General features: G+C 39.9%; 1 protein-coding gene across 2 annotated transcripts in view; it reads left to right on the plus strand.

Annotated features, from left to right (window-relative positions):
- Positions 1-25,768, plus strand: part of LOC136876292 (uncharacterized) — a 241,331-nt gene that overhangs the window by 203,555 nt on the left and 12,008 nt on the right. For both annotated transcript variants that reach the window (XM_067150117.2, XM_067150118.2), the window contains exons 2-3: positions 10,904-10,987; positions 19,512-19,625. In XM_067150117.2, the coding sequence (XP_067006218.2) occupies positions 10,904-10,987; positions 19,512-19,625 (198 nt within the window). The remainder of the gene's footprint in view (positions 1-10,903; positions 10,988-19,511; positions 19,626-25,768) is intronic.

The following is a 25,768-nucleotide window of genomic DNA, read 5'->3' on the forward strand; positions in this document are numbered from 1 at the left end:
TTGCGCCCAAACACGGTGTATATTTCTATGTATTGTTTTGTTGAGGATTTCTTCAAAAAATCGACTTTCTTATGATAATATTTGCGTAAACGTAAGGGATAAGTATAGTTTAAAAGGCAATTATTAAAGTAATATAGATGTTTTCTTCAGCAAATGTTGTAAATTACTTTCGTTTCTAATTTCTAAAACGTGTCTATCAGGCCCATTACACCCGCTGGCGTGGAAATGAACTTCCAATTTGACATCAAGTGGTACGGATTGTCCGGGCGTAAATATTTGGAGATTACGGGAAAACCGTTCGCAGGTAGATAAGGACCTGGGTGATACGAAATGTCCTCAAAAATCAAGTGGTACGGAATGTCCGTGGTACGAAATGTCCGGACACCAGGACGCGATCGCGATAACAAAATATACAGGACGAGGGCAATTAAAAAGAAAAAGATAACAAGACCTCTCATTGCGTATATTTTCGCCAACTTCTACACATACGCTTAATATAAACTATGGACTTAGTGTGGATTAGTTTTATTCATAGTCCTCATGTCATTCTAAAACTCTGTTTTAACGGTATACCAAGGCATCCACCTCGGTGAAGAAGAAATCATACCCGCGTGCTAGGCGTCAGCACATCGCAGTTTGCTCAGTTTCATCGTCTGTTCCTAATCCATTTCCATCTGGATGCTTCCTGAACGGTTCAAGGTGGTGTTGTTGTCAGAATGGGATGGTCAAGTACCTCCCAATGCGTAGTAGTAATTCACGTGTGTGCCCTGCTGTTATTGTGCAGCAATACAAGACCTTTTTCACAGCAGTCCGAGATTATTTCTACAACTTTGTCAAATGCTGACGTTTTCGCGCAATGAATCAGATATCAGTACGCACTTCATTGATTGATAATATCTTTTACGCCAGTCCCGTCACCTTACAATTGATGTTGAAGCAATATGGATGAAAATGAGGTGTTTCAATGGCCTTGAGAAACCACTGTGGGCTGGATTGGAGGGTTATTGATATGAAAGACTTCTCACATGTGTATTGAAGTCTATAAAGTATACTTTACAACTTATAGATCATCTCCTATAATTCTAGTTAATATCCTCTGAGTGAAATGGTAGAGTATTTTTCAAGATTTGTTCCTGGCTGTTTGGATGTCAGAATATCATATTTCCCGGCCATGAAATCCAAGATGAGGATATTGTCCCTTTGACCACATGAAACTTTAAGATATTTGCAGGATGGGCAACATTCATTGTGGTAGGCCAAGGCCCTTAATGAGCTATGTAGGTCCCATATTTGTTTCGATGTCATATTGGCATTAACAAGAGACTTTCAGAAGATGCATTATCTATTATCTAACTTATACGCTAATTGATGTCTCTTACAATTTATATAACTAAAATCATAATTTTGTTCCTAAACTCAAAAAATTTTGCCCCATACTTCTTATTTATCTCGGATTAAAGTCTAAAATAGGTTCAGTTCAATTTGTGTCTGTCCGCTTGTCACTGAAAAATGATAGTTTCTTAAAACGCATTATTTAAGTTCAAGGACAGTCGATAGTGCACTAAGCTATAAATTATTTGGTTAGTACACTGCACAGTGCCACAGCAATATTAAGGGCCCAAAAAAGGAAGCGTCAGATGTTTGCGTTAATATTAGCTGTAGGTATCTATCGAAGAAGAAAAAAGGTTGTATAAAATATAATCTGCTATATTTTATGTTTCATGCCGTTTTACCCTGCGGTGAATAATAATAATAATAATAATAATAATAATAATAATAATAATAATAATAATAATAATAATAGAGATATTCGCGATTACTATACTGTTTCAAAAATGGGGGGCATAATTTCAGGTATGTATTTGTTACATGTAGACAATCAAAATAGTTCATTACAACATGTGTCCGGAAATGCTTCATTTTCGAGTTATGGCCTTCACAACACTGAACTTCACTGGAATGTTTGTTTTCCGCAGGTCATTGTCATTACAGAAGATGTTCAAAATGTCCACCTCCTGCTTGAATACAGACCTCACATCGATGTCTCATTGACATGGATCGAATGTTTCCTGATCGATGGATAGGTAGAGGTGGCCCGATTGCTTGGTCGCCAGACTCACCTGATCTGAACCCTCTCGTTTTCTACTTGTGGGGCCATTTAAAATCATCGGTGTATTCGTCTCCGGTGCCTGCTGTGGAAACCCTTCGGAATCGAATTGTGGCATCGTGTGAGGACATACGCAATACTCCTGGAGTTTGGGATCGTGTTCGCAGGTCAATGAGACATCGATGTGAGGTCTGTATTCAAGCAGGAGGTGGGCATTTTGAACTTCTTCTGTAATGACAATGACCTGCGGAAGAAAAACGTTCCGGTGAAGTTCAGTGTTGTGAACGCCATAACTCGGAAATGAAGCATTTCCGGACACATGTTATAATGCACTATTTTGATTGTCTACATGTAACAAATACATACCTGAAATTATGCCCCCTATTTTTGAAACACCCTGTATTTTTATATAATTCCAATCATCTCCGGATATATATATATATATATATATATAGTATACATTTTTTGCAAGTTGGTTTAGTTCGCACTGACCAGATAGGTTTTATGGCGACGATGGGACGGGAAAGTGGAAAGGAAGCGGTCGTGACTTTAATGAAGGTAGTAATCTATCTTATACGCTAATTGATGTCTGTTACAATTTATGTAAACCAAAATCATAATTTTGTCCGTAAATTAAAAACTTTTTCCCCCATACTTCTTATTTATATCGGATTACATAGGCACACAAAAGTCTAAAATAGGTTCAGTTCAATTTTTGTGTATCCCTTTGTCACTGAAAAATGACATAAGATAATTTCTTGAAACTCATTATATAAGTTCAAGGATAGTCGATAGTGCACACCTTGCTTGGAGTGAAAATGGTAAAACACGGAAAATCATCTTCAGGGCTGCCGGCAGTGGAATTCGAGTCCACTATCTCCCGAATGCAAACTCACAGCCAACTAGCCCGGATATATTAAATCAAAAAAGTGTCTGTGGAATAATTATCTTCATTCTGTACAAAAATCAGTCTGCAGTGATAAGAATGTAGGGCTATGAAGGAGAAGCAGCAGTCCAGGAAGGAGTGTGGCAAGACTGTGGTTTGCCCCTTATCCCTGTCAATGTTTATATGCACATAACAGGTGGTAAAGGAAATCAAGGAGAAATTTGGAAAGGAAATCACACACAATCCAAGGAGAGGAAATCAAAACTCTGAGATTTGCCAATGATATTATCTGAGTCTGCAGAAGATCTGGAGAAATTGTTCGATGGTATGGAGAAGAAGTAAAAGATGAAAATAAATACATCAAGGAAAAAGTAATGGAGTGCTGTCGAACCAAGTCAGGTGATGGAGGAGTTATTAGATTAGGAAATTAAGTCTTAAAGGAACAACTAACGATGGCGGGAGTACGGAGGATATAAAAGGGTAACTAGCATTCTTAAGAAAAGAAATTTGCTCACTTCGAATATTGATATAGGAATTAGGAAGATGTTTTTGAAGACTTTCATCCGGAGCATGGTATTGTACGGAAGTGAAACATGGACTATAACTAGCTCATAAAAAAATAGAAGCTTTTGAAACGAGGTGTTACATAAGAATGCTGGAGGTGAGATGTGTAGATCGAATCACAAATGAAAGGTAGTGAATCGAACTGGTGAGAGGAGAACGATTTTCAAGATTTGACTAGAAGAAGAAATAAAATGATAGGACACATCTTAAGATATCCAGGACTTGTTAGTTAGTGTAGTCGGTAGGAACGATAGGAGTTGATCAAGGTATGAATATGACAAACAGATTAGAGTAGATGAAAGATGTACCAAACCAAACCAAACCAAACCAAACCAAACCCCATGGCACTACAGCCCTTGAAGGGCCTTGGCCTACCAAGCGACCACTGCTCAGCCCGAAGGCCTGCAGATTTCGAGGTGTCGTATGGTCAGCACGACGAATCCTCTCGGCCGTTATTCTTGGCTTTCTAGACCGGGGCCGCCATCTCACCGTCAGATAGCTCCTCAATTCTAATCACGTAGGCTGAGTGGACCTCGAATCAGCCCTCAGGTCCAGGTAAAAATCCCTGGTCTGGTCTGGCCTGGAATCGAACCCGGGGCCTCCGGGTAAGAGGCAGGCACGCTACCCCTACACCACGGGGCCGGCACTGAAAGATGTACAGCTGCGTAAAAAAGAAAAGGTTAGCACAGGATAGCGTGGCATGCATCAAACCAGTCTATAGGCTGATGACTGAAACATCAACAACAGCCCCAGAGGAAAAATTCCAGTTGGGTTAAATCTGGAGACCTTGCTGACCAAGGTAAGGGACTACCACGACCAACCCAGCGTTCAAAATACATTTGATTAAGCTGATTTTCTCACGGGTCAGAAATAATGAGGCGGTATGCCATTCTGCTGAAACCAATACAAATGTACTCGCAGCCAAACGGAACTTCTTCCAGAACATTCTCCAACACATTTTTAAGGAACTCCATATATCATCGTCCTCCAAGTTTAGGTTGGAAAAAGATAGGTGCGATGAGCTGGTCTCCAAGAAAAACACACCACACGTTTATGCCCGAACGTTTCTGTAGATGCCCCTCCCGAACCCAATGAGGATTTCGAGTAGCCCAATAGTGAAGGTTGTGTTTGTTGACAACGGCGTTATTTGCAAAATGACACAACTGGCACTCATCACTCCACGGAACGCACTGAATAAATCCAGGGCTATCATCTAGTGTTTGAATAACTCTTGTGCAGTAATCAATTCTTCGTTGAAAATCATTTCCATACAATTGTTGGTTGAGGCGAACTTTGTACGGATACCGCACCCTCTCTTTCAAAATTCTTCGCAAAGACTTTCTGGAAACGTCCAGCTCACCAGATGTTTTAATTTGATCTGCAGAATGTTAAAATAGCATAAGGATTCCAATAATAATAATAATAATAATAATAATAATAATAATAATAATAATAATAATAATAATAATAATAATAATAATAATAATAATAATAATAATAATACGATATCCCTACATTAGAAACCGTGCATACCATATGTTGAATTTTTATCAAAGTAACGAACAACATGCTGAACCATTTCCTAGTTGTAACGTATTCTTTCTTCTCTTGATGATCGGACATGAAATCGTCCGTCATTCTGTAACCTCATCATCGTACGCTTGAAAACCCGTTTTGAAGGTAACCGCCACATAGAGTCAAATCTGTGAGCTGCAGAAGTATTTTGCCGTGTTTCACCAAACAACAGAATAATGTCAGTGTATTCCTCGTTATTAAACGCACCAGCAACACCAACCATGTCAGCACAAACTGAAGATCTACTGATTACTGTACACAACAAAAGAGAAGTGAAACAAACTGTACTTGTACTTCAAGTTTCGACCACTAGGACATTCGCGATGAATCGCAAAATCTCAACTCGTTCCGCCTTTGAATTCGGCATATGTTTAGCTATTCTGCACAGCTCAACTCATTATGCCTTTGATATTGCCCCTTGAATATTGAACATTTCGTGGACTCTTCTGTTTGAATGGTTGTTTATATTTGCTTTCCTGCCGACACTGATAGACCATCTGGTGTAAAATAGTATTGAGTAAACTGGAAGAGGTTTACCTATGTTTAACATCCTGCTTTTATGTATTATAATTGAATCGATGAGTTCGAAAACTAACCATCTCCACGATTTTTCAATATTTACTTTTCTTTGGTTGTCTGTTCTTCTATGGTAAACACATCGTTTGGACTGTTAACATCTCCCTCTACTGCACATGGAGAATACCAAACCATGAAATGTCTGTCTGGTTTGAAACGTGTCATGTTCAGGAGATGATTTGTTTTATGACTCGACTGGACACAGCATTATAAGAAAACTGTTCTATCAAAGTGCCTACATCAAAAAGCGAAGAATAACGAATACCGTACCACTTTCAAGTAATGAAATGGCGTATGGCTTTTAGTTCCGGGAGTGTCCGAGGACAAATTCGGCTCGCCAGATGCAGGTCTTTTGATTTGACTCCCGTAGTGACCTGCGCGTCGTGATGAGGATGAAATGATCATGAAGACGACACATACACCCAGCCCCCATGCCAGCGAAATTAACCAATTAAGGTTAAAATTCCCGACCCTGCCGGGAATTGAACCGGGACCCCTATGACCAAAGACCAGCACGGTAACCATTTAGCCATGGAGCCGGACCACTTTCAAGTGCCAAATTATAACTCCTTTGCTTACGAAAACTCAACACCTGGTACGTTGAAGTAGCCACATTCATTGGTGGATTGCGTGAATACACATTTGAACTCTGTAAAAAGAGTTGCCTGAAGATGGCACCAAATAAGTAAACGAAACATATTTGGAAAATATTCCGATAAACATAAGAAAAATTAAGACAAGTTCTGAAAGTGAATTTTTGACTTTCTTTAAAACAAATGCGTATGTGATCTAGGTACCTAGGTACCTAGTATGCATGAATTTAGGCATAATATTAATGGAGTGAAGTATAATATGGGCCACGTTTTGTATAAATTAACATTTGCCCATTGGTTCTTACAGTCTGTACATACAACTGATAGGCCCTACAGTAAAAATTAAACATGTTTTTTCGTTGTGATCTATTAAAGTGCAAATAGAAAGTCAATTGATAATTTTCCGTTTGTTTCAATAATTTAACTCTATTTAAAATGATACATGTATAATATTTTGTATGAAAACAAATCATCTTCAAATTCTGAAAACGTTCGGTTTTTTCCTCCTGTAAAACTAGTATTGATGAAGATCACTGTTTTTCGAACTAATCGATTTAATTAGGACAAAATCGTATGATTGATAGAAGTCCTTGTAGTGGACGGTATAATGCAGAGCCAGCCTAGCCTACAAAGACATATAGCATGATATAAGGTGGTCTCAAGGAGAGAGGAGAGGGCTGACCCCTCAAATGATAAATGTCTAAGCCCCCTGCCCCTGCTCCATTAAGCCCCGCGCCCGCATCCTGCCGCTCCCGCCATACCTCAGCCCACAGCAATTGGCATCAGCTGTCCTGGGCATGACAAGTCTACCTCATCCTCATCACTCTCGTCCTGCTCCACGACCGGGTAGGGTTACGTGAACACCTTATAGGTTCTATGTCACGAGTGAAAGAAATCTGTTAGTGACAAACAGTACCGCTGAGATCTTGCCGGTTTGTACTGTACCTGGCTGCAGATGTTCTGAAATTATGTCATTTAAGCAAACTTCTCGCGACACCAATGTCAGTGTGCCAATAGCACTTCTATCTGGCGGCGGGAGTGAAAATCTAGAGGAACAAAATGAAGAGACGTACCTCGCAAAGAATAAAGGTATAGACAAAACGGAAGGAGATGAAACTTTATTGAAATTTCGCGAACCTTATACCTTCGAAAACGTAGGATATGTTTTTCTCTTGTGCTTTAACTTCACACTAACTCATACAGGTTTTCGGCGACGCCAGGGGGGGGGGGGGGGGGAAGGGATAGGGTTGGGAAGTTAGCGGCTGTGGTCTTACTTAAGGGTACACCCCCGACATTTTCTTGGTCTGAAAATAGAAAACAACGGAAATGCTGCTGACGGAGGTATTCGAACCCATTATTTCTAAATTGGAAGTTTGCAGCAAAACTTCTTCCTATTCTGTGGCTCTGCAGTCCATTGTTAAAGTTGGTATCTTCTACAATTTTTTCCCATGCTGATTTTGGACCCATGTTTCCAGTTTCCATGAAAACCAACAAACAAACCAGTGGGGCTACAGCCTATTAGAGCCTTGACCTGCCTCGCTTTCTACTCCATTCAACCACCTGGTTTTCAGTTGACGATGTCCTGTTTGTCCCCTTATGATTTCAACTTAATATTATCTTGGGTACTTTTGTATCACTCACCTGTACCATTTCTCAGTCTTGTATTGCTATTATTCTGATAGGTAGTTACTCGTAAATGGAGCCCAATTCATCATTGTAGTGTCATCGTTATTTCCCTCTTCATCGATTGAATTTACGAGAATCAGTCTCTCGAAGGTATAAAACATGTCGATATCACTCGTTGTTAGAGGATACGTCTCGAAGCGCACGAGAACACCAGCGTTATTTTGCCTTCTTAAAAGCCAAAGGACCGAGCTCGATAGCTGCAGTCGCTTAAGCGTTGCCAGTCGAGAGATAGTGGGTTCGAGCCCCACTGTCGGCAGCCCTGAAGATGGTTTTCCGTAGTTTCCCATTTTCACACCAGGCAAATGCCGGGACTGTGCCTTAATTAAGGCCACGGCCGCTTCCTTCCAATTCCTAGGCTTTTTCTATCCCATCGTCGCCTAAGACATATCTGTGTCGGTGCGACGTAAAGCAAAAAAAAAAAAAAAAAAGTCAAAGGACAGTGTATCCCCAATAATTTACGGAGTATCATTCCATCTTTGCTTCATTCTTCCAGCTCTTCTCCTTTAGTCTTTCACCTTGATGTTCTCACATTTCTTTCCTCGTGCATTCCTTTGGTATGCTCATTCCGCTCTCTCCTTCCCAAAGCTATCCTTTCAGTGATTGGCTTAATTTGGTAGAATTCGCTAATGCTCTATTTGTGATTTTCCTCGGGACCCTCATGTACGCAGCCTACATCTTTTGTTGGGTGCGTTTTATTTCACCTAATTTTCTCTGTGCATGCCAGGAGTACCTTGTAGATATTGTTTCGAGGTACGAGGAAGGCCCAATCTAGAAAGCCAAAACTAAAGGCCGAGAGGATCCGTCGTGCCGACCACAAGACATCTCGTAATCTGCAAACCCTCGGGCTGAGCAGCGGTCGCTTGGTAGGCCAAGGCCCTTCGTGGCATTTGCACTGTGGGGGGGGGGAGTAGCATAAACAGACAGAGTAGTTTTGATATTGAAAAATAGGCTCCATTGTATGCAATTGGTCTCTGTTTTAGTTCGTCAGAGGTACCATTTTTGTATTACTGTTCATCAGAGGTATTTAAACTGTTCCACTCTCTCAATAACTATTATCAAAGTTACTCTCACTGCTTATGGTCATAACTGTGGGTTAGATAATAGTGCCAATGCATTTCTACCCCACTACATCACAGGTTCAAATTTCCATGCGACCTTGTCAAATTTGGGCTGGACAAATTGGGCCGGGACTGTGCTTTCTGACTCCCCTTTTATTAAAGAGGTTTAATAGACATATTTATTTATTTATTTATTTATTTATTTATTTATTTATTTATTTATTTATTTCGGTATGGTATGTAAAAGAACCTTGGAATACACACGAGTTGTCCAAAAATAAACTATGTAATCTCCATACAGGCCGTACTACTGTGGATTAAAGGAGTGAAGGCCTGCTCTACTGCATTGTACTGAGGCTCGATTCTCTATACAAAGTGGTCAGCTATAAGCCCACTCGCATTTCCAACCAAGAATTACTTTCAAATCCAAAGGATATCTGAATTTCCGTTTCTAAATATCTGGCAGGGAATTAAACTACACCTTTTGAGAACGCTGTGACGGCTTCAGTTAGACAACCATCACCTAATCTCTCAGGAGAAAATTCCACTCATGATCCATTATGATTCGAACGTGCGATATCTAGGGGGAAAGCCGAAAACTAAGTTAATCACCTCTTCTCTCTTTCAATTATTTTATTGTATAACTGAATATATAAATATAATTTCAGTAGTTTGTGAGATTAAAGTACACATTACGTTGAAAATATTAAAGTGTAGAAATTAAGATCGAAATAGTAAAATATGAACAGTCACACATTTAAACACCAAATGCCACATTCATGCCATCTATAACCGTAATGATAATACTAAAAACGCAAATAATGAAGCTTTATCCACGAAATTGTGAAAACCACAACATTTTATGTCAATGGCTTTCAGAAATGTCGAGGTTGCGATTCAAGTATATTTAAGTATATTACGTGTATTTAAGAAATGATTGGGTAAACAACTGATAGGAAATCTGCCACTTGGGTGACTGTCCTAAATGCAGATCAGTGGTGATGACTGAGCATGTAAAATGGAGTACTTTTTAACTCAGCCTACGTAACTTGGTCAAGATATAAAACTTATTTGTGAAAAAAAGCCTTTGAGAAAAGAAACTTTTAAAACATCAAAATGTTCAATTTTTAGGGTTCCGGCTCCCTTTAAGACTAATGTTAGTTTACGATTAGTATAATGCTCTATGTTGCTCGTATTTCAGACGATTTAACATCGAAGATTTTGTCCCCGCCAGTAGATGTTGACTGAACGTTAAGCACTTCATAGTATTATTATTATTATTATTATTATTATTATTATTATTATTATTATTATTTCTTCTTCTTGCGTTTGGCCTTCTAAGGACCACGTTACAATTTTAATTCTTCCTCTTTAGTTGTTCTTTCCTTTTCTTCGAGTATTCTTTCATTGTTTCACTGTGCTTCTTTTTCCTGTCTTCAGTCCACTTTGTGCCTGTTTTCTTTTCCTTCCTCCCTTGGAATCCTTCCATTTGTAAGACTTTCTTCCTAAAAATCTTTCTTTCCAATAATTCTTCTTCTCGTATGTTGTTCCTTTCGAGGTCTTTCTTCACTTCTTGAATCCAGGTGGTGGTTGATTTCTTTTCCCAAAGGTACTTGAAGAATCGTTTAGTTAGTCTATTGTCATCCATATTATTATCCAGGCATGAATGTGGCATTTGGTGTTTAAATGTGTGACTGTTCATATTTTACTATTTCGATATTAATTTCCACAATTTATTATTACTAGTAGTAGTATGTTGGAGAATTGGTATGATCACACGTATTATAGTACGTATCCAAAATTATTCTGAAGCAATCCTGGACGGCAAACGATTGACCCTTTGCTTGTTTGTTCACAGATCTTCCGCTGTATTCTAGCTACACTAGTAGCTCTCACCTTCGCTGCTCCTGCCTGGAGTCAAGACGACGAGGTTCAAGTAGAAGTAAGTATTGAAGGAACTTCTTGTAAAATGGGTCGGACACTGTTCTAGTTGGATGATACTTCTTTCAAAGAAATTGCCTGTGTATGTCCGACGCGCTATACGGTCTACGAGAATATAGAGTGAATCAGGATATCGCCGTTACGCCTCGAAATACTGTTATGTGGCAATGTTGAGGGGAGAAATACTAACCCGCAGCGCATGAGTCACTAAGAACGAAAATTCGTTGATACTGTTCATGCAGTACTGTACCTTAGATGACAGAACCTTTCTGATCAGAGTTCTAAGATGAAATATGGTCACATAGCGACTTTTCTAGGCGCAACGACAACATATTTGAAATAAGATATTTCAGCACTAGTGCGATAGTTTTTGCAAATAGGCGGTGGATATTTCTATTTGAATAATAATAATTAAAACCAAACACCATGGCACTACAGCCCTTGAAGGGCCTTGGCCTACCAAGCGACCGCTGCTCAGCCCGAAGGCCTGCAGATTACGAGTTGTCGTGTGGTCAGCACGACGAATCCTCTCGTCCGTTATTCTTGGCTTTCTAGACCGGGGCCGCCATCTCACCGTCAGATACCTCCTCAGTTCTAATCACGTAGGCTGAGTGGACCTCGAACCAGCCCTCAGGTCCAGGTAAAAATCCCTGACCTGGCCGGGAATCGCACCCGGGATCTCCGGGTAAGAGGCAGGCACGCTACCCCTATACCACGGGGCCAGCTTAATAATAATAATTGGTAATAAGAAATAATGTTAGCCTCATGGTGTAGAATAGACAAGGAGGTCTGTGTTCGATTCCCTGGTTGTTCAAGGGTTTTAATCCTGGACTGAGGGGCTGGAACGGGATTCACTCAGTCTCATAATCGTGATCATCACACCACTAAGCTGGTGGCTTAAAGATACGTCAATCAGTCGTCCGCGTATGAAGTCAAAGTTTCGACTTTGTCTCATACCATTTGTACTTCTTTAGGAGTAAATTAGGCTAATCATGGACAAGTAGGTGGACAGTATGGAATCCACAACATCCCCACTTCTTGCTGATTGTTCTCAAACGGAACAATACCAGAAAAATTCACTATCAGAGCTAAGAGAATTCTTGGAATATAAGTCCAAACACATCTTGAGTGTGTGTGAGGTGGTGAACTTGGAGATCACACAACAGGGCCGTTCTCTTCTGGTAACACACTCGCTCGTCCATAATTCCCAGCGTGAGATAGCTCCTCATCATTTGTTGCCTCACTCGACCATGACTAACCGACTGAGCCACTAGGTTGACACGGAAAAATGAAAAGGGTGATGAAGGGCAATTAAATGGAAGACTCAATGGATCTTTTGTTCTTATTCTCCTGCGAACTTGCCTTACGATGACAACTTAGATCTAGTGCTGGAACAAGCAAAATAAGTAACAAAAAACGCAAAAATCAATCAATTAATCAATGTCAATCAATCAATCAATCAATCAATCAAGGAATTAATTTCACTCTTACCTCCTACATTATTTCTAGCCTCCCCTCAAATTTAGGGCCCGTAGGCTATTGATTCCCAAAGTGTGCACCGAGGATATTGTTATGTGCCTACTCTTCTCCTTCTTCTTCTTCTTCACTCCCTTCTGCCACCTGTCGTCGGGCCTTCGAATCACCTCCAGAATTCACGCCTGTCAAAGCTAGAAGTTGTTAAAAAATGGAATACTTAAGGGCAATTATAAGCAGCAATGGTAGATGGCCAGAACATATAAAAATAGCAAAAATGAAAGGAGTAAGCCCCTTGGCTAGTATAAACATACTGGATGAAAGGATGCCTAACATCGAATATAAAGTGCAGGAAAACGTATTTAAAGGAAAGGTATTGTATGGAGCTGAAATGTGGGGAGTAGATCGTGAAATTGTAGCTGTAGAAGTAATCTTTAGTAAATTTTCCAAAATAACTATGGGATTGCCAAGCTGTACCGCAAATAGTAGAGTGAGAATGCTGTGCGAAGGCGTGAGTATACGGGCAGATAGCTATTGTGAAACGAATAGTTAGGTATTGGCTGGCATTAAAAACGTGGGGAGGAGGTGAAATTCTGGACATATCAGCACCAAATAATAATTTCGTGTGGCTATTTCTAGCCGAGTGCAGCCCTTGTAAGGCAGACCCTCCGATGAGGGTGGGCGGCACCTGCCAAGTGTAGGTAACTGCGTGTTATTGTGGTGGAGGATAGTGTTATGTGTGGTGTGTGAGTTGCAGGGATGTTGGGGACAGCACAAACACCCAGCCCCCCCCCCCAACCTCCAAGCCATTGGAATTAACCAATGAAGTTTAAAATCTCCGACCCGGCCGGAAATGGAACCCGGGACCCTCTGAACCGAAGGCCAGTACGCTGACCATGCAGCCAACGAGTCGGACAGCACCAAATGAAACATCAAAATTAGGGCTACTGTGTGATGGGAAATACATTTATCAAGGGATGACGGGAGATTGTGTAAAAAGGTAATCCAAAGAGTGAAAGACGTAGGAAGACAAATAATTACAAAATCTAACAGCAAGAGAACACTAATAGAATTTCGCAAAATAAATGAAAATACGGCAATAAGGATGCAAATGTTAACAAAAAGGGAGATGTGAGGAATAATTTTGTGGTTGACGGGGATATACAAAAACTAAACTTTAAGAGAAAAAAAACAAAAATAACAAAAAAATGTGTCTTATGCAATACACATTTGCAAGTGGTACATCTGCTTAAAGACTGCAAAAAAAATTAAAAAATCAGACAGAAATATATAGATGGAAAAGAGATAGGTAACGTTGAAAATGAACCTGAACTTTACACACTTGCTAAGCTATTAAAAGTTATTAAACAGAGAAGAAACCAGGAAGAAAAGCAAAATTATATAAGATTATCAAAGGAATATTATCGGAGGAATGGAAAACTAAAGAAGGTTAGACGGAGAGAAAATGAGATGTAGTTAATGAAGAGGTATCCAGAACTCTATAACTTTGTTGAAGTCCGGAAAAGAGGAGGGCCACAAAATACGGAAAAATAATAATAAACTGTAGGTTTCAGATACTGTGATACTATAGCAGAAGAGGACATGAATTGGCATAGGGAGTTCGGATAGCAACCTGGGCCAGGTAAGCGAAAGCAATGCCGGACGCAAATCAAACACCTTTCTATTACTATTACAATAAATAATTCTACTCATAACTTTTCGGTGTGATACTTGCGCCTGCTCAGCTTAGTTGCACACAGGCAGCTGATCCGTGGTAGAATCCTTGACAATAATAATCTCATATCCATCGATGAATAGCCTACATTTTAAAGATTAAAGGTGTTTTGCTAATCTCAGCAGAAGCAAGTACACAGAGCATGTGGCAAGTGAGGATAATAATAAGTTGCGCATAGCGCAGAGGTAGAGGCGAGAAACAAAAATATACCGTTAAGCAAAACTACGATATAACAAGTGTGAGCAAATAATTTACATATAATTTCTGAAAATACATAAAAATTCGCGGCAAGTAATAAACAATAAAGAAACATCACCTTATTCCATCAGTGCTGCGTCAGAAAACGAAATACAACCATATGACGCACAGCAACTGCGATAAAATAAATACGAGTAAAATAATACAATATGTAAAAGTTTACATTACACCTTTCATCTTGTGACGCCACACTGCCTTAGGCTACCACCAAGATGGATCTCGGCGTTTGATTTGCTTCCGGTATTGCTTTCGCTTACCAAGCTCATGTTGCTGTTCGACCTCCCTACACCAATTCATGTCCTCTTCTGCAATTTCCTCTTCATTGTTAACAAAACCAAAAACCGAGTGCAGATTTAGATGTTCAAATACTTTCGAACAGCTTTTCCTAAAATCTAATTATACTCAGACTAATAAATTTCTTGTATTCACTAATATTAGCATCAAAAAGCAAAGTCACCTCCGTACAGGCCATGAAGGCCCTTGGAGGAGTAGAAGGTAAAGGCTTCCACCATTGTTAACCTCGGCACGTGATGGGGTAGAGTGGTTACCTCTACGCCCGGCCGCCTTTGCCCCCAGGAATTAACCTGGTACTCATTTTTGGTGTAGGCTGAGTGAACCTCATGGCCATATGCACCTCCGGAAGTGGAAATCTCGTTTCTTAAATTTTACGACTTCCTTACGGGGATTCGAACCCACGTCCTTCCGGGCGGACCGAGCACGCCTTTACCGCCTCGGCCAGGCAGCCCAATATTAGCATCACTTTCAATAATAATTCGAATATTTCCGACACAGAGAATGGTGGTAATATTTTCCCAAGAATAATTTATCATGGTGAATTTATTTTTAAGTCCTATTGAGAGAATAATACGACTTGAGGTGTCCAGTCCATCACAAATTTTCTTCAGCTTACCTCAGTTATTTTTGGGGTAGCTTTCATAACGCTGACTCAATGTAGGTTTTGGCCTGGCGTTTACAGCCTGATGTCCTTCATGACCCAATCTGATTTTTACAGGGCAAATAAACAACCTGGGGTCTACCGGAATTTGAACCTCGGGGGTGGAAAGCCAGAGCTAAGCTACTGCGCCTTCATTATACAAAAGTGTTCATAAACTAACAGAAGTACTGTAGATCAAAATGTATAATTTTCTCTAGTTTTATACAAATATAAGGTATTAAAAATAGAAGGTACCGTATCCTAAAAACACGAATTATCTACAAGAAGACGGCGAGGGGATTTCTCACCTTCAACTACAATTTGTTAATATGTCTAAGGAGATGAGACCTTTAATTATTGTAATAATCAGATATAGGTCCGCCTCTGTGGTGTAGTGGTTAGCGTGATTAGCTGCCACCCCCGGAGGTCCGGGTTCGATTCCCGGCTCTGCCACGAAATTTGAAAAGTGGTACGAGGGCTCGAACGGGGTCCACTCAGCCTCGGGAGGTCAACTGAGTAGAGGTGGGTTCGATTCCCACCTCAGCCATCCTGGAAGTGGTTTTCCGTGGTTTCCCACTTCTCCTCCAGGCAAATGCCGGGATGGTACCTAACTTAAGGCCACGGCCGCTTCCTTCCCTCTTCCTTGCCTGTCCCATCCAATCTTCCCATCCCTCCACTAGGCTCCTGTTCAGCTTAGCAGGTGAGGCCGCCTGGGCGAGTTACTGGTCATTCTCCCCAGTTGTATCCCCAACCCAAAGTCTGAATCTCCAGGGCACTGCCCTTGAGGCGGTAGAAGTGGGATCCCTCGCTGAGTCCGAGGGAAAAACCGACCCTGGAGGGTAAACAGATTACGAACGAACGAATAATCAGATATAGACAATAAATATGCAATACAGTATTAATGAATGTAATTCACTTTAACCGAAAGGAAAATGCCTGTGAATGTTAAGTCATTTTGGCAATACTTCTATAAATTCGGATCCGTGCTGAGGCCAGTTACAAAAAGATGGGAATTTTTAAGATGAAGCTCCAAAGTACTTAGCAACAAGAGTTTGATCTTGTATGACGTCATCAGGTGACGTAATAGCGACGCCATTTTAGGGTACAAAATTCACCGTGCTGCGTGGCTAACAGTTCGTGTAGCTCTGGAGTCCGGCGTGCCGGCACGTCGTGTGAGGAGTCGTTTGATTCGTCTCGATGATTTCTATAATTATACAACAAAACAAAATCAAATAGTGAAATGAAATGGCGTATGTTTTTAGTGCCGGGAGTGTCCGAGGACATGTTCGACTCGCCAGGTGCAGGTCTTTCAATTTGACTCACGTAGGTGACCTGCGCGTCGTGATGAGGATGAAATTATGATGAAAATACATCCAGCCCCCATGCCAGAGAAATTAACCAAGGATGGTTAAAATTCCCGACGCTGCCGGGAATCGAACCCGAGACTTATGTGACCAAAGACCAGCACACTAACCATTTAGTCATGGAGCCGGACAATCAAATAGTGAATATTTGAGAGATTGTGATGCAAAGAAGTGTAACAACTTTCTCTAGCAAAATGCTGAGATATGCGGACAATGGTTTCAAAATGGTCAAAAATGCATAGAAGAGGATAGAGTGACTTGTCAGAATTCCGAAAAGCCCAAAACTACCAATGCCCAGAGTCAAAAGGCTTAACGGGAGTGTCTCAAAGTGAAGGTGGCCGAGAGTCTTCAGGTGAGCTCCACGTTACTGGAGTAGGTGAGCACATCTACTGCCCCAGTGGTGGAAAATGATTGGAACTTGTGATCTTGAAAATGTATATTTTTGTTTATAATTAAGAAATAAAAGTGGTGTAGTGGTTGGCGTGATTAGCTGCCACTCCCGGAGGCCCGGGCTCGATTCCCGGCTCTGCTACGAAATTTTTGGAAAGTGGTACGAGGGCTGGAACGGGGTCCACTCAGCCTCGGGAGGTCAATTGAGTAGAGGTGTCCCACCTCAGCCATCCTGAAAGTGGTTTTCTGTGGTTTCCCACTTCTCCTCCAGGCGAATGCCGGGATGGTACCTAACTTAAGGCCATGGCCGCTTCCTTCCCTCTTCCTTGCCTATCCCTTCCAATCTTCCCATCCCTCCACAAGGTCCCTGTTCAGCATAGCAGGTGAGGCCGCCTGGGCGAGGCACTGGTCATACTCCCCAGTTGTATCGCCGACCAAGAGTCTGAAGCTCCAGGACACTGCCCTTGAGGCGGTAGAGGTGGGATCCCTCGCTAAGTCCGAGGGAAAAACCGAACCTGGAGGGTAAACAGATGATGATGATGATGATGATTATTAAGAAATAAAATATCAATAATAAAATTTAAAATCTATACTGACTAGGTATTTTATTTCGGCAATACCTGTCATGCAATATGTATTCTACATCAGCTGTGACCACGGCACAGGCCCGTTCATTTCTTTTCTTTTAAATGCATTATGATATCTATCAAAAGTGAAGAAGTTTTAGCTTTAGAACCTAGCACATTAAACTCTTTTGAAGACCATGATAGATACAGAATTTGGAACTTTAATATTTTATCCTATATACTGAACTATAGCAGGTGTAATATTCTTTGTTATACTAGCAAGCTTCAAACCCAGAGCCATGACATGTAAAAATAAACTGTTTTAATCCAGAATTCAGACAAGCCATCACTAGTATGCATGTCAGCCAGTTAGTCCTGTTTCTTAATAAGGGGTCGGGAATGAGGTAAGATGAAATTATATGGCAATATATTGCAGCCGGATGCCCTTCCTGGCGCCAACCTTACTTGAGGACCTAATGAAGATGAAATTAATGATGGTGAATAAAACTCGGTAAGGAAGTAGAAAGAATTGGCTGTGGCCTATGAATAGAAACTGGCTTAGCATTTTCCTGAAAATGAAAATGGGAAACCACAGAAAACCATTCTCAGGACACCTGATGGAGGAGCTCAAACATGCTGGTCTCCCAAATGCAGAATTTGGCTCTACAGCCGCAGCACATTAACACGTCCAGCCAGTCCGCTCGGTGAGCCATCGCTAGTACCCAGAGTGAAATTATCTCTCGGGAACTCATGATAAATATTATGTCACATTCTACAAATATACTTTCTGTTTCATATATGCTCACTATACAAAAAGCACACCAAGAGACTGACTATCCGGTTTGGGTCACATAACTGTCAGCTTGCATTCGGGAGATAGCGGGTTCTGTGGTTTCCCCATTTTCACACCAAGCAAATGTTGATGTTCTACCTTAATTAAGGCTATGATTGCTTCTCTTCCTTTTCCTATTGCATTGTTGCATAAGACGTCTCCGTGTCAGTGTGACGTGAAAAAACACACACACACACACTTTCTATCTCTCTCTCCTGGTGAAACAGCTCTGTCCTTCCTTACAGTAGCCCGCCATTGATCCCTACAATCGTGAACTCACAGGTGCTGCAGTTTCTCCTCCCTATGATTCATCCGACCAAAGTTTCCTCAGCCTTCCAACAAAATATTGTTCTTCAGATCAGATGAGCAGAACATGTTTTTGCTTGTGGTTGCTGTTCATCCTCTAGATATGTTACCTCACCCTGCCAACCTGATATCCATGGTAACTGTCAGCTTCTGGCAAAACTGCTGAATTTCTCTGTTCATTTGTAACCTCTAGACTGCATTGTCACAGTTCACTCCAAAAATCTTTCTCAGAAGCATTCTCTCCCATATTTTAAGATTTTTGCCTCTCTTTGTCAGTGACTGGGATTTTGACAGGATTCCATCCAGACCAGGAGTTTTATGGTTATTGAATTCAATAATGAGTCCTAGAAATTCCTCCTTGGTGAGTTCTTCCACACTTGACTCCTCCACCTTCTCCTTCCAAGTCCTCTCCCTTGCTTTCATCATTTTCCTGGTTCTCCCTATTCATCAACTCCTCAAAATGCTCTCATCATCATTCCAGGATTCTTGCCTCATCTCCTGTTAGCTTATTTTGCCTGTCTTTACACATGGTACTTTTCAATAGAACCCCTACTTATTTATTCTTGTACTCAAAAACATTTATCTGACTTTCTTTCAGCCTATGCATTTATCAAACCCATTAAGTTGATTTTATAAGCATATTTTTAATTACAAGTGTTAATTACAGTATGCAGTGAGGTCTCTGGGAGATTGGAAGGTTCCAGTCAAAATACTACAGCAAGCAAACACCAAACAAGTCGTTCCACCTGCTGATTACCAAGATGGGTTTGGAATTTCACCAGTGAGTAATCTAACTGTAGCCCATTGGCACTTTGATTATTTACATGTAATTTCATACCTTCACAAACAAATAAAAATTGTAAACATTTGCATTTCAAATGCATACGTATGAGATACTGATCTACCTTTGGAATGTTGTTGACAAATGGCTCATCACTATCAACGCACTTGTTTGTAGTCACTGGCATGTAACTTTGGTCCCAAAGGGAGAAACCTTACTATTTCTCCCATATCTAAAAATAATAATTTTGTCTGTGCACATTCAATGTTTGTCTCAGACTTGGTATTTATCTCGTATTAGGTAAGGATTTAAATTCATATGAAATTAATTTGAAATTAAGGATGTGTTATGTGTGACACTGTATTTGGCATCTTACTTAATGGCATGGAGACCTGGACGCTAAAAGCTTCAATAATTAAAAAAAAGAAATGGAAGCATTTTAAGATGTGAACACACTGGACTGACTGATTACAGAACAGTAATGTAGTGGGCCTGGAGCGAACTGGAGCTTTGCTCCAGCCAAGCAATTTATCAGAAACTGAAGTCAAAATGCTTTGCCACAAATTTAAAGTAAAACCTATAAAGATTCTAAAAGCTTATTGAGATGATCTTGAAAATTGAAATGGGTATTCCCAAGGACTTGATTTCCTTAATAAATTGCACTCAACTTATCTACTGTAGTTCTGGAGAATGTGAACGTGAATTCAGATGCATGAATATGATTGCATCACCAACCAGGAGATGGTTTTTTATTTCAAACATTTCTGAAACTTCATGGGCCATCTGGGATCCGACATCATATGTAATATCTTGGTTGACTCATCGTTCAGCAGAAGACACGTAAACTTGGGTGGTACGTGAGATCAAGGACTCCAAGGAGTGCGAGGACAATCTATATTCTGATATGCTATAAGTAAGAAGTGAAGAACTGAACATTAAACTCAATATGACAGTAACCATAAAATGCAAATGAATAAGGAATAAACATAAAATAATAATGAATTATGTATCGTAAAGCCCCAATTGTACGTTTATATTGTGCACAGATTAGAGTATGATACATAACAATGATACATATGTGTGATTCTTTCATTTATATGGCATTTCCTTAGGGAAATTTGGGCAAAGAATAAATACTTGGAAAACAATATTCAAGATGATTGACAGAAATAAACAACCAACTCTAGCTAACGTAAGTTCAAATGGTACAGCCATCAAGCAAGTCATGGAATTCTGCTACTTGAGAAGTGTAATTCACTCAGACAATGAAGGATAGTTACAGAGAAACAAGTCTTTTAAAACAAGAAGAATACATTACTAAATGAACTTGTAGTTTCTGGTTTTTAAATATACTGTACACTGTTTATTACAACTACATAGTACAAAGATCAATAGCAGATGTTGGCTAGATTAGAACAAAAGAACAACAGAATATAAAACTCAGAGAAAATATGGAACAAACAACACTAGTCAAGGAGTTTAATAGTTCATGAATCACTGGCTGCCACATACTACTCCCTTCCCAGTGACAACATGGATAAATCTACTTGGGAAGTGCACTGTGCAACCAGAACATGTAATCCACTTGCTGGACTGATGACTATCACCAGGGTTGATCATAGAGCTGGGTTGCACTGGCATTGAGGACTTGGGTGGTGTAGGGTCCATGGTTCCATGTTATGCAGTAGAAAGGCTGGTTTAAGTCTGTCGATTGAGACTGTCTGTTGACCATGGAGTGTTTCTAGAGTGAAGTTCTTTTCAGAACATTTGATTACAAGATACATCCATTGTAAATCAGTTGGAGAGCTGCATCTTGTCTGATGAATACATGAGAAGTTGTCATAAGTTCTGGGTGGATGAAGATAGATTTTGCAGAGTGATGTCAAATGTCGATTGGCTTAAGTGAGGCCATGTACTGCCTCAGATTGAAGACAAAAGAAGGAATGTCGCAGGACAATGATGCTGAATCAAAGAAATCAGCTGGAAGTTTGACTGTATCACTGAGAATCATTTCTCCTGGTGTGACATTGTATTCTGGAATCACATATGCATGGAGGCCCATTAAAATGGTAGGCAAGTTGTTTAAACCAAATAAAATAATAAGTGAGTTATTCCACCTTTTCAATACAAATTAAATAGTGTTTATTAAATAAACATTCAATGGGACTAGTTTCAACCTATTTAAAGGTCATTTTCAGCCATATCGCGTGTAGAACAAAGTATTTGCTGATATAAAAGATGGAATTCATTCCACCATTTTAATACAAGGAATAAAATTGTTTTAACCTAATTCATATCTTCAAGTGCCTTTTCACTTTCATTTCTTAAAGTCATTAACCTCCATGGATACCTTCAACATTTTTTACATTGTGTTCTTTATAGAATTTACTTTCCACTGGAATAATATATTTGTTCAACTCACATTTTACTAAGGCAATACTCTGCATATACTGTATGCTCAATTCTACATCTCATCAAGATTAAGAATGATTTTAAAGTGTATGTACGCTTCGCAGTGATAAGAAGAATATCATAAGACTTCTTCTCCTCTACCACAACAACACTATGCATATATGCCCATTTCCACATCTCATCAAGACTGTGAATTTTTAATTGTATCTACGTTCTTGAATACTACAAAGAATATTTTAAGACTTCTCCTTCTTGTATATTCCTACAGCTAAGTGAACTAATTTCTTACCACAAATGTGTTTCAGGAAATTCTATACACAATTTTTCATAGTGTCAAACTTATATGTTTTAAGACCATCTTTAAAACAACTGTGTTTCAAATACTTTGTTCTACATGCGATATGGCTGAAGATGACCTATAAATAGGTCAAAACTAGTTCCATTAAATGTTTATTTAATAAACGCTATTTCATTTGTATTGAAAAGGTGGAATAACTCGCTTATTATTTTATTTGGTTTAATCAAAGTTCAATACGGACCCATAAAATGAAACTCATTTCTCTAAATAAGTTGCTAACCCAGTCATCTGAGGGGCGAACTCTCAAGGCAGCCTTGAGATTGCAATGCCACCGTTCCACTTCGCCATTTGAAGCGGGATGTTAAGCAGTAGTTTTTATGTGGTTTATTCCCAAAGCCCTTGTGAGGTGAGTGAACAGCTGTCAATCGAACTGTCGTCCTCTGTTAGTGGTGATGAATTTAGGGACACTGAAACGTGCAATCCATAATGACAAGAGAGTACTAACAACAGATTCTGCAGTAATGTCCTTTAGTGGTACTACTTCTGGCCAACGTGTGAATCTGTCTATCATTGTAAGTAGGTATGTGAAGCCTTGAGAACAAGGTAGTGGTTTTACCATGTCCACATGAACGTGAGAGATCACTGACTTGACTGAAAGTTCCGATAGCACTATTTGTGTGTTTGAAAACTTCTGCTCTTTGACAAGGAATGCACATTTTTGCCCACAGTACATCTTGTTTCATTGATGGCCAAACAAAGCGCTGTCATATTAAATTATTAATTCCTTTGATGCCAGGTTGGGCTAAGTCATGCAATGTGTCAAAACCTTTTCTCTGTAGGATGGCTGGATGTATTGTCTGAGTTTCTCTGTAGAATTATCATAAAACAACTTACATCCATCAGATAAAATCATGATGGTGAATTTCATTGAACTGTTTTTTTTGTTTTTTTTAGACTTTCCAATTCTGTATTGTTCTGTTGTGACTTAGCTATATCTTCGTATGAAATACTTGTTGGCAATGTAATATCTGCAATCCTAGAGCATGTGTTAGTAGGGATATTCTCTCCGCCTGGAAGATATCTAATATCCGTAGTGAACTGTGTTGTCTAGGTGTTACTTTGTCCAAGCGTTGTTTGAAAGCAAGCAATAATGGTTTGTGGTCTGAAAATATTGTGAACTGCCCGCCCTCTATCAGATGTCTGAAAAGTTTCACAGCAGAATAGGCAGCTAACAATTCATGATCGTAGGTGCTATAATTGCGTTGTGTGTCTGTGAGAGACTTGGAAAAGAATGTGAGTGGTTCTGGTGTTTCCCTCCTCACTGCTGTAGTGAGGCACCTATGACATAGTCCAAAGCATCAACCTTTAAGATTAAGGGCAGATCAGGTGATGGGTGAGCAAGCAGGGCTACATTAGCTCTTCTTTCAACTTGGTGAATGATGATTCCATGCAATTGGACAGTTATTTTTCTTTGTATTTTTGCAAAGGTCAAATAAGGGGTGTTGAGTTTCTGCAGTGTGTGGTAAAGAGCGTTGGTAGAAATTCACAAGTCACAAAAATCGTCAAAATTCTGCTACTGTTGTAGGACATGGGAAATCTTTGATGACCTGTATACTCTGTCCACTAGAGGTGAAACTCCTCGGTTTGACACAAAGTAACCCAGAAATGAAATTTCATTTTCACAAAAAATGCACTTTCCTACATTGATATTAATGTGATGTTCATCTAGCAGTTCAAAAATTTGTTGTAGGTGGATCCTACATTCATCCTCTGATGACAATGCTATCAGGATGTCATCAAGATAAGAATAAGCAAAAGGCAAGTCTGGCAAAACACCATGAATATAATGCTGAAATGTTTGAGCTGCATTGCGTAGTCCAAATGGCATTTTAAAAGATTCTAAAAGACCAAGTGGAGTAATGATGGCTGTCTTTGGGATGTCTTCTGGTGCAACAGGGATGTGATGATAAGCTCTAATGAGGTTGACTTTGGAGAATTTGTTTGAGAGTTAACTGTTGAAATCCTGTAGATGAGGAATTGGGCACCAATTGGTACTGTGATGGCATTGAGTGCACGATCAGTCCCACAAGGGCACTAAGTTCCATCTCTTTTAGGGACTAGACGGAGAGGACCGGACCAGCAGTTTTTGGAAGGTTGACATATACTGAGGTTGATCATCTCTTGGAATTCCAGTTTTGCTTGGGCCAGTTTATCTGGTGGTAGGTGTGATGAACTTCAGGGGAGTTGAAATTAGGCCTCTCAATGAGGAGGTTAGGAAATTTCTTCAATAAATCCTGATACTTGTGCTGTGGATCTATCATGAGTATGGATTTGTGACTTGTTGAATTTATAAAGCCTGTGCTTGAGAGTTGAGTTTGTCTGTCAATCAATCACTTTGACTAACAAAAGGCCAAAATAACCCAAAAAATCAGCTCCAATAATAAGTTGGCGTACATCTGCTAGAAGAAATGGCCATGGAATTTTTTTCCAAAGGCCTATTTAAAGGTTAAGTAGGCATTCACCATAGGTGTGTATGGTGGAACCATTTGCTGCATAGAGTTGCCACTTCTAGATGTTTTTGCATTCTAGCGCATTTGCGGGTGGAACCCGAGACATTTGCTCCAGAATCTACTGTGTTGTGATCTGTTATGAACAGGCGGCGGAATAATTCAGCCTCCTCACTTTGTGCTGCGCCAAGTGATGGCCCTAAAAATCTTCTGGCAATGCGTTACTACTCGTAGTTGGTTGACGAATAAACGAGCATGGTAGGGTGCACTTTTTGCATTCTGCTTGAACTTGTGGTGGTACCAGCAGATGGAGTACTTGGGGATGCGCCGAAGTGATTTGGATCTATTCTGTAATCATGTTCAGAGCTCTTAGATATAACTTATTACTTCAGAAAGTTGCTTTTCAAGATGTGAAAATCATTCATCAGGTGATGATTGAACAACTACTTCAGTGCTATACGTGAACTGGCTAGGTGGTGTTATTTCTACAAATTCGTCAGCCATGGAGGTCATGGCATCGAGACTTACAACTTGGCTAGCAGCTAGAATAGATTGTATATTGGTGGGAAGTTGTCCTGAAAAAAGTTTTTTTTTTTTTAAAATCGTCGGTTATTTGACAACCTGCCAGAGCATGCATTTCTCTAAGTAAGGAGGTTGGTTTTTTTGTCTCCTAACTCTACTTCCAACTTTTTTGCCTCGTGGGTCTCTGACTCTTCAAATTCTGCGATACGATGTGCTTTAAAGTCAGTATATGGTGTAGTCGATAAAGGTTTGGTTATGTAGTCGGATATTAATTCTGCAATTTCACTGTCGAGAGATCCTAAGATATAATGATATTTGGTTACCTCATTTGTTATATTTGCGGTAAAAAACTTTGAGGTTTTTACTCCAAAACGGTGGTATTTTTACCGTTACCCATGAAACTT

Source organism: Anabrus simplex, chromosome 6 (assembly GCF_040414725.1).
Source record: "Anabrus simplex isolate iqAnaSimp1 chromosome 6, ASM4041472v1, whole genome shotgun sequence".
NCBI lineage: Eukaryota > Metazoa > Arthropoda > Insecta > Orthoptera > Tettigoniidae > Anabrus > Anabrus simplex.